The sequence below is a fragment of the Phacochoerus africanus genome, chromosome 9 (assembly GCF_016906955.1).
Source record: "Phacochoerus africanus isolate WHEZ1 chromosome 9, ROS_Pafr_v1, whole genome shotgun sequence".
Taxonomy (NCBI): domain Eukaryota; kingdom Metazoa; phylum Chordata; class Mammalia; order Artiodactyla; family Suidae; genus Phacochoerus; species Phacochoerus africanus.
This window is the reverse complement of record NC_062552.1, coordinates 118,419,307-118,429,216: the sequence shown is the minus strand read 5'-3', so window position 1 is coordinate 118,429,216 and position 9,910 is coordinate 118,419,307. Positions and strand designations below refer to the sequence as shown.

Below are 9,910 nucleotides of genomic sequence, written 5' to 3'. Positions count from 1 at the left end.
GTCGAATGAGAGCTACAGCTGCCAGTCTATACCACAGCCACAGCTGTGCCAGATCCAAGCCTCATTTGTGACCTACACCACAGCTCATGGCAACGCTGGATCCTTAACCCACGGAGGGAGGCCAGGGTTGGAATTCGGGTCCTCATGGATACTAGATGGGTTCATTGCCACTGAGCCACAACGGGAAATCCTCTGGAATATTTTGAGTCTGGAACAATGGTCAAATTCAGAGGTGGCTCTCAGCCAGTGCTCATCCACCAGGGTTTGTGACTGAGAGACCTCCTGCCACTCTCGCCATCAAAAAAAAAAAAAAAAGCATTTGCCAGAAATCACTGGCGTTTAGGACAAACACAGCCAGGTCCTGAACTAGGCCCCCTGGACCAGGCTGTATTACCCAGTGGGGACCCTGAGGCCCGAGAGGGGAAGGGATTTACAGGAGTCCTGGAGCACCTCCGTGGCTGAGCAGGGAAGGGAGAACACACCTCCGGGCTCCTCTATCTCATCCTCTTCTTTCTGCAGTGCGTTCCATGACTGTGGCGATGCTGGGAGAAATACTGGCCACTTCCCCATGACCTCAGGTGGGACCACGCCTGTACTGCCCCTGCACCTGGTGACGGCTGGCCTCTCTGAGCCCTCCTCTCCAGTCTCGGCGGAGGCTGCCTTGGTGAGTTCTCTCCCTGCCAAGACTCCTGAGACCTCGCTCTGAAACAAGCCACCCACCGCCCAGGGGGGCTGGCCGCCTGCACCACTCCCCACTTGCACACACACCTTGCCAACCCACCAGAATTTGGAACAGCCCTGTATCTGGGACCAGGCAGGCCAGGGGGTGGCAGGGCACACCCCAGAGGGAGAGGAAAAGGATGCATTTATTGAGTATCTATTATAAGCGAGGCACGGAGCCAGGGTCCTCAGAGCCATCATTTTGTTTAATCCACTTAACTATCCTGGTGGGGAAGGGAGTCTCCTACTTCCCGGGAGAAAACCAGTTCAGCGAGGTTAGATGAGGCGGCCCAGCCCCTGGGGGAAGCGACGTATCCGGTCCACACCCATCTGGTACCACCCACGTCCCTCACCCTCACCAACAACTTCCACCCGCCCCCAGACCCTCTGCATTTTCTGCATCCCCCGTGGCAAACCCAGAGCAGCTCACACCCGCCTTCAGGCCAGGTCCTCCTGCTGGTAAGGGACGAGCCAGCCCTCTGAGGGCTACGGTTTCTTGGGGTTGACAACCTTTCCCAGAAAAAGGATGCTCTGGGTGCTGGTAGAAAAGATGGCCACCAGAAAGGGCCGGTTAAACCGAAGGGCTTGCTGATTGTCCCGAGACAAAAAGGTGAAAAAACTGCCAGTGGCTGCTGAAGCCTGGGTACCAACTTCATCCACCTCCAGGATGGCCTTGTGGAAACTCTGGGAAGGAAATCACAAGCGTTACCTCCGGGGGAGGGAGGGGGGCAGCATGAGTTGGGGGCTCAGGGAAGCCTGGGAAACCAGAGACCACTGACAGTCAACCACCGCATGCCAAGCCTCTGGCTGGAGATGGCACACAAGAATGGCTACCCTGGGGGGATTTTTAACCTGGGTGACCTATGTATACAGTAACGATGGCAACCTTCAATTAAGCACATCCTGTGTGCCTACCTCTTCCCAGTCATGACAACCATCCTATGAGGTCGATGTATTCCGCCTGTTTCACAGATGAGGAAAGTAAATGCGGAGACTGGGTGACCTTTACTGTCCTAAGTGGCGGAACTGGAGTTTGAACTCTGCCTCTTTGGGCACCTTTGTCTTATGCAGCTGTGAGGCGGGACATAGATGGGGCTCCAAGGAGAGACATTCACCCCCAGCCACCTGTTTATACTTCAAGACAGAAATAACAGGCACAAGGCGAGTAACTGGTGCTTGTCCCCTGCGGACACTTTAAACAATGGCAACGGCAGGGGCAGAGAGGGGGGCTACCTGAGCCCTTTGGGCAGAAGACCAAGAGGTCACGTACTTCTGATCCTCAGGGTCAGGGAGACCCCAAGTCCACATGTGCAGAGAGACCCCTCTGGGTCAAAAAGGGAGGAGGTGCCCGGCCATAATGAGTCCTGATCCTGTCCCACAGTCCTTTGCTCTGAAATCCATCTTGGCCTGAAGATGCACACGCATCTCAAGGAGAGCCCTGGGGCTCCTCAAGTGTGAGAAATAAAACAAGATAATTTTCCCAAAGGAAAACAAAGACCCAGGGAAACTGCCCCATATAAGTGGCTTAAATCACCTCACTGGTGAGCTCCTCCTTCAGCAGCACAGCACACCACACCCTCACGCCTCCTTCGGGTGTGTATTCCTGCTTTGTTTCAGCCTTAGATCAATAGACTGCTTCTCCGTGTGCTCTCCCACATGTCGTGTTTCTAATCATAAACTTTATACCCGTTTTTCCAGTCTTGGCCTCCTTGAAACATTCTCGCTTTCAGTGGAGGGCAAGAATCGGCACAATTCTGCTTTTAGCCTCGAGCTTGTCTAGTGGCTAGGATTCCCAGTTTTCATCCAGGCTGCCCAAGTTCAGTTCCTAAGCAGAGAACTGAGATCTCGCTTCAAGCCATCACTCACTACTGTCTCTCTGAGATCAGCTGAAGTCCTAAGTCCCTTTGTCCCATCTAAGAAATGTGCGATACACACATGCAATCCAGCCTCATCTGCGTCTTTCCTCTGTCATTGTATTCGTCGCTCTCCATTGCCATAATCTGTGAGGGCACCATCTCCTGGACTTAACTGGGAGAGCAGGCGCCCAGCACGAAGCACCATGCCCAGCACGAAGCACCACATCCAGCACACGAGGGCTTGGTTCTTATCTCTGTATGCCCATGGATGATTGAATAAGACTCAGATTCTGGGACTTCGCATGGTGTCAGGGAGATCGCCCATCACTCAGCACATTTCCAAGAGGTGGAGGAACCCCCCAACCCGCCCCCAGTCCCTCGGGGTTGATACCCACTGTTGACTTACCTTGGACACCTGCAGGTTTAGCTGTTCTGTGATGCCAGAGAAGTCAGCCCGCTGGGAGAACAGGTCTATGATGCCCAGCTTGGGCAAAATTTGATCTAATTCATAGGAGCCAGAAATGGTGAACTTGGGGATATACAGCTTGACCTTGTTGTAAAAATACCTGAAAGAGGCACGGAGTTAAAACACTGGACTCATAAACAAGCCAAAGGTCCCAGCCCAGCAGTGCTCCTGAACTGCACTCGCTAGCACCCAAGTCCATCTGAGCTCTGTAGTCACAAACACCGTTTGTGCCAGTCCCTCAAAGCCACTCCCAGTGGCTTAGAGCCAAGCTCCTTTGCCCCAGGGCCTGCTGTCTGTGAGGACCTGCTTTCCTTAGGAACTCATCTCCAGCAGCGGTTGTTTTCCCTAAACATGCCAGGTGTCCAGGACATGCAAGTCTCCATATGGGGCTATTTTGCCTTTGAGGACACTGTGGTTTTCATTCATTTGGGGACCCGTTGCTCTCTTTGTATGGAAATCCTCCACAACATGAGTTGTGTAAATTTTCCTTCTGCTCATGTGGTCCTTTTCTTCTGTGTGGTTGGAGACTGTTCCCACTCCTAGCCCAGGATGATGTGAAAGCATCCTTACTCCTTCCTGGGGTGGGTGGACCGCATCTTCTTAAACCCCCCTGTGCCAGCTCAGCCATCTTGGCTGGAGGTCTGCCCATTCACGGCATGGGGTGGACCTCAGAGCCAGGGCCACTTCACCCAGGACCTGGTGAAGATGGGACTTGTGTGATAGAAGGACTACATCTAGAACCAGGACTCCTAGCTCTCGGTCTGGTTCTCCTTTCACTGATGGAGGTGAAATCACATATCGTGTGCAAGGGGAGTGTTCCTTTTTGAAGAAAACCCACGGAAAGTCTTAGAGAAAGTTAAGAATGCTTCTCTAATTTGCCTATCCCCTCACCACCATGGGGGGCACTGGCTTTCATGGGAAGGGTCCCTGTGAAGGGCGGTGCTGAAGATTTAGCATCTCAGGGGATGTGCATGGATTACCTGTTCTGGAGCAAGTTTCTCCACCTCGTAAGCACCTCTGGGGTCAAAACCTCTTCCACCTCATCCATTTTCCCTCGGTTAGGAAGGATGAAGAGGGCTGTTGCATCTCCTTTGTAATCCATCCGCAGTACGGTGCAGGGAAAGTGTCGGTCATGAAGGTACCAATGGTGCTGGGGGCCCTGCATCATCATAGCCACCTTGACGGTCGTCACCTCGTCAACGTAGAAGTCTTGGGGGATGGTCATTGAGGGGTTGAAGGGTTTCTCCCACAGAGCTGGAGGGAAGAAGGGAAGAAGGGAAGAAGGCACATCCGTGGACCAACAAGCCGATCCTCCAGCCGGGCTGTGGGTTCCCAGCAGTCGCTCCAGACTCCCACCTCACTACCTCATCAGGTTCAAAACCTGCCTGGGGAAGGGATGGAGGGCGGGGCTCAGGAAGATTCTAAAAGGAGAGACACCAGAGGATATCAACAAGGTTGTTTCCTGTCTTCACCAATTACTTGAAATCGTTGGACTTAATTTTGCCAACATGTTGTTTGTGTAGTGGTAGCTCAGTGTAGTTTTAACCTGTGCTTTCTTGGTTTAAAATAAGGTTGCATTGGAGTTCCCGCTGTGGCACAGTGGGTTAAGAACCTGACTGCAGTGGCTCCAGTTGCTGCAGATATGGGTTCGATCCCTGGCTCCGTGCAGTGGCTTAAACAATGCAGTATAGGTCCCAGCTATAGCCCAGATTCGATCCCTGGCCCAGGAACTTCCATATACCCCATATGTGGCCATGAAATGAAATGAAATAAAGTAAAATAAAATAATAGTTAAGTAGCCTTTGGTATGTTTATGGAGCAACTAGAAGTTTTTTTCAAGTTTTTTCCTTTTGGGTTTTTTTTTTTTTTCCTAGTTTAGCATCAGTTCATGTTTTTTTTTGTTTTTTGTTTGTTTGTTTGTTGGTTTGTTTGTTTGTTTTGTTTGTTTGTTTGTTTTGTTTGTTTTTCGTTTTGTTTGTTTTTTGACTTTTTGCTATTTCTTGGGCCGCTGCCACGGCATATGGAGGTTCCCAGGCTAGGAGTCGAATCGGAGCCACAGCCACCGGCCTACGCCAGAGCCACAGCAACGCGGGATCCGAGCCGCGTCTGCAACCTACACCACAGCTCATGGCAACGCCAGATCGTTAACCCGCTGAGCGAGGGCAGGGACCGAACCCGCAACCTCATGGTTCCTAGTTGGATTCGTTAACCACTGCACCACGATGGGAACTCCCAGTTCATGTTTTCTACCCTTATTTCTACAGGGCGGTTTCAGGAGCTCTCTGAACTCTGGTTGTGTGCCGTGGCAGTTCCGTGCATTGCAGACGCCTGTCTTCCTCTCGGACTTGTCTCTCTAGTCTCATGATTATGGGTTTTGGTGACCGAAGTTCTTCACTTTAATCCAGTGAGCATGTCTGTCTTTCCCTTAACGGTCCAGTCCCCGGGTCTTGTTCAGGAACATTCTCCCTGCCTCCAGGTCGTGAAGACACTGTCCCATTTCACCTACAAGCTGCCGTCTTACCTTGTCCTTTAGGCCTTTACTTCACCTGGGCAAGTGGTAAGAGGGAGGGTACAAAAATTTTTTTCCCTCCCATGAGGACAGTGTCCCAGCACCACCTTTTCTCTTTCTTTGCGGGCCTCCCCATCGCATACGGAGTTCCCAGGCCAGAGATCACACCTATGCTGCAGCCGTGGCAAAGCTGGATCCTTTAACCCACGGTGACAGACCGGGAGTCAAACCTGCATCCTGGTGCCACAGAGGCAGGGCCCATCTGGTTGCACCACAGTAAGAACTCCGGCACTGCTTTTTTTTTTTTTATTCTATTTTTCCATGCTCTGTCATGCAAGCTTTGTCAAATATCAAATGTCCATATATCCACGTTGCCATTTCTGGTCTCTATTTCCGGCCCCTCTGTTCTGTCCCATTGTTCTACGTGTACCACACGGTCTAAATTAATACAGATTTATATCCAGTCTTGCTCCCTGGCAGGCAGGTTCTCCCTCTTTAGCTATTCTTGGCCCTTTGCCCTCTCATATACAATTTTTTTTTTTTTTTTTTTTTGCTTTTTAAGGCATCACATGCAGCATATGGAAGTTCCCAGGCAAATCAGAACTATAACTGCCGGCCTACACCATAGCCATAGCAACAGCAGATCCAAGCCACATCTGCAACCCACACCACAGTTCACAGCAACGCCAAATGCTTAACCCACTGAGCGAGGCCAGGGATGGAACCCACATTCTCATGCATACTAGTTGGTTTCTTTACCACTGAGCCACAACAGGAACTCCCTCTCATTTACATTCTAGAATCAGCTTGTTAACCGACACCAAAGAGGATCCTTTAAAAACCTGTTGGGATTACATTAAAATATTTAGATCAATTTGGGGGAAACCTGACAACTTTACCATATTAAATTTTCCTATTCATAAGTGCAGTAATTCTTTTTTTTAAGTCTCCTTTCATATCTTTCAATATAATTTTATCTCCAGAGATCCTGTACAACTTTTGTTTGTTTGCTTCTAGGTACTTTCCACTTAGAAAATCAGCTGTCATTGTTCCACTGCTCTCACCTTGTGACCTAGATTGAGGTTTTGGGGGCTACATTTATGTCCCCAGAGTGATGGGCAGATGTGTCAGAGGGAAGTTCTTTCTTGTACCAAGAGCGCTAATCCAATCGAAACTAGGTCATCCCTTTCAGGAAGACAGCATCAAAAACTTCATTATTTCTAGCCAGAGCTTTGAGTGGGGTGTTGGGGTGTACTATAGATGTAAAGTATGCTATATTCTAAATGGAATGGAGCCAATGGAATTTGGGGCTCTAAATTAAGTTTTCAATAGTGTAAAACTACACGCACGTGCTCCTGCACTGTTGAACCATGCGCGTGCATGTGCACACACGCACGAAGGCTTGTGAAAACTAGTAACCTCCGAATAGTCTGTGATTATTACCAGTGCCAGCATCCTGGTTTAGCTCTTGCACTACAGTTAAGTAAGATGTTATCTCGGCAACTTGAGTGAAAGGTTCCTGCAGGCTCACTCTACAACTTTTGTAACTTCTTATGAATTTACAGTTATGACAGATTTTTTTTTTCATTTTTAAAGTTTTCAGTGCTGCATGAAAATTTGACCCATAAAATGCAAACAAGGACCAGTTTAGCTGAATTATTCATCTGGGACTGTTTCCTAGACTCTGCTTTCTGTAGATTCTGGATTCAAGGTGGTGGAGGCATCCGAAGGGGAGACGGATATGAAGGCAGATGGGATGATGGAGGGACCGGAGGAGCTGTGTGCTCCAGTGCTCCCAGGCTCTCTGCAAGTTCATTGTCCCAGCTCTCCCCTGCTGGCAACAGAGTCCCCAGACCACCATCAGGTGCTCGGCCTGGGCCTCTCCCTAAGCTCCCCCTTCCTGGAACCAGCCTGGCGGCTGGGTGTGCCCGGCCCAGGCACATGGATTTCTTGATGAGCTCCAACGTGCTCACCTGCTCCAGGGACTTTTTCTCTCTCCCTCCATCCTCTTCCCTCTCCCAGGTCCTCCCACAACATGCCAGCTCTAATTCCTACAACAATCCTGTTTCCCTTAACACTCACGGGGACTCTGCTCCCTGGATGGCACCCCTGGTCACACACACTGTACAAAACTGTCCCTGCCTGTGATTGCAACTCTATTAACAACTTGTGTGTCTATGTGTGTGCATGGAAGACCAGAGGAATTAGGCTGAAATATTAAAGGTAGGATGATGAGCAGGTTCTATTTTTTTTTCTTTTATACTTCTACGTGTCTTTTGCTTTTTAGGGCCAAACCCGTGGCATAGGGAAGTTCTCAGGCTAGGGGTCAAATCACAGCTGCAGGGGTCAGCCTACTCCACAGCCATAGATAGCAATGCCAGATCCGAACCATGTCTGCAACTTACACCACAGCTCATGGTAATGCCAGACCCTTAACCCACTCAGCAAGGCCAGGAATCAAACTTTCATCCTCATGGATATTAGTCAGGTTTGTTACCACTGAGCCACAACAGGCACTCCTTTTGATGTATTTTTAAAAGTCTCCAAAATTGTTATCACTAGAACAATTACCAATAAATGCCTTATGTATTGAGTATGTATAATGATCAGGGGTTGGCAAACTACTTCTGCAAAGTAAATAGTTTGTGCTTTCCAGGTCATCCTGTCTCAGTAGCAAGTACTAATCTCCATCCTGAGAAAGCAGCCAGAGACAATACATAAATGAGTGGGTGTGGCCATGTGCCAATAAAACTTTATTTACAAAAAAAGGTGGTGCACCAGGCTTGACCGGCAGTCACAAGCCCTCCTCTAAGGAAGTCTACAAATATGTGACATCATTTGTTCCTCAGAAACAAAACTTTGAAGCAGGGACTCTTACATCCTCACTTCAAGCAAACAACCTGCCCTGTGTGCACGGTTGGTTAAGTGACGGAGCTTCAGTAGGAACCCAGCAGTTCAACTTGTCATCACTGAATAGAATGCATTCCATCTATTGCTGTTATTCAAAATTAAATAAAATATATCTGAAGATACGAAGGGATGGAAATCTCAATACTACACAAACTTAAATCTCTGATGCTCTAACATTCAATTTTCTGAAGGCTGGTAGACCCGAAGAGCCCCAATCCATCCACTTTCTGCTTGGGGGTGGGGGTTCTTTTTGCTGCCTGATCTTTCAGTTAATTAGGGGGAAAGAAAAGATGTAGGATCCCCCAAAGAATTGACCCTTACCTTTGAAGTAAATATAATTCACCAGCACCATCGCGGTATCTGCGCTGAGCCCACTGACCAAATCCACAATCTTCCCCCGAGTCTCCTCCTTGACGTGGTTGTTGATGAGCTGAGCCGTGCCCGCAGGGTCTTTGAAGTTGGCGTGTAAAAGTTTGGACTCGTAGAACCTCTCAGAGTCATTAAGGAATCGTGGGAGGAGCAGTACCTCGGGGCTCAGAAACAGGGCGTTTCCCATGTGTATCTCCAGCCTGTCATCTGGGAGGCGGAGAGTGTGCAGGAGGTTCTGGAAGCCCTGGTGGATGTCAGGCTCTGACACCTCTGTGAGGTTGAAGCCCAGACCCTCGAGGATCTGGGTCCTGCTGAGCGAGCCAGCCCCCAGGGACAGCATGGCGTAGGCAGCAGAGATACTCAGCGGAGAGAAGAAGATGTTGCTCCCAGGGGTTTGAGAAACCATCAGATGGTAGAAGTGGAGGGCAAAGACAGTATTGCCTGGGGAGATCCTGAGGCTGAGGGAGCCCTTGCCAGTGCCAGGGGCCTCCTGATGGGGGTGGTGGCTGTGACCCTGGTGCTCAGAGTGCAGCCGACCCTGAGAAAGAGCCAGCAGCCCGGCCAGAAGGAGAAGCAGGCAGCCGGCAAGATGCATGTCTGGTGCACTCGGGTCTCTAGGAGGAAAGAACATGACCAGGAAACTCCCCAGCAGGACGCTCAACCCTCCTGAGAAGCCAGGCAGGGGGCAGGGGCTGCAGGGTAATAAGTGACACCCTCAACTCTTAAGGGGGCCTTGCAGGGGATAGCAAATGCCCAGCTCCTCCATGTGTGTGGTGCAGTGATACTTGGTAGTGGTGCCTCAGATTTATAAAGCCCACTCCTCGTCCAGCATCTCGTTTCCTTTCCCATCTCTATAGGCTCTGCATGGGGCTGGACTCCACTCTCATTAAAGAGATGGGGAAGCAGAGGCTCCACAAGTGACTTTACCAAGTCACTGAACTAGTAAATATCGGAGCTAAAACACAGGTCTCCAGACTCTCAGCCCAGGTGCTTTGCACCATCTGGGCTTATTTCCTAAGCCGAAGGTGCTAATTGCTGAAGGCTATTTCAGACATCCATGGTGTGCTTCCCAGTCTGCAA

The 9,910-nt window shown here is 50.0% G+C and overlaps 1 protein-coding gene across 1 annotated transcript; it reads right to left on the bottom strand.

The window, feature by feature from the left end:
- Positions 1-1,061: 1,061 nt before the first annotated feature.
- On the bottom strand, positions 1,062-9,425 carry SERPINA4 (serpin family A member 4). Its single transcript, XM_047796958.1, has 4 exons — positions 8,783-9,425; positions 4,023-4,296; positions 2,983-3,142; positions 1,062-1,404 (listed from the first exon to the last, which is right to left on the bottom strand). The coding sequence occupies exons 1-4, from the start codon at positions 9,423-9,425 to the stop codon at positions 1,207-1,209; spliced, it is 1,275 nt and encodes a 424-aa protein (XP_047652914.1). The 3' UTR covers positions 1,062-1,206.
- Between the last annotated feature and the right edge of the window lie 485 nt (positions 9,426-9,910).

What these genes read in the sequence shown, in the direction of transcription:
- SERPINA4 (XM_047796958.1), bottom strand. Translation starts at nt 9,425, where the DNA reads ATGCATCTTGCCGGCTGCCTGCTTCTCCTTCTGGCCGGGCTGCTGGCT. An exon ending in AGAAACTTGCTCCAGAACAG is followed by an intron (nt 3,143 to 4,022) that starts GTAATCCATGCA and finishes TGCCTCTTTCAG; the next exon opens with GTATTTTTACAACAAGGTCA. An exon ending in TAAACCTGCAGGTGTCCAAG is followed by an intron (nt 1,405 to 2,982) that starts GTAAGTCAACAG and finishes TTTCCTTCCCAG; the next exon opens with AGTTTCCACAAGGCCATCCT.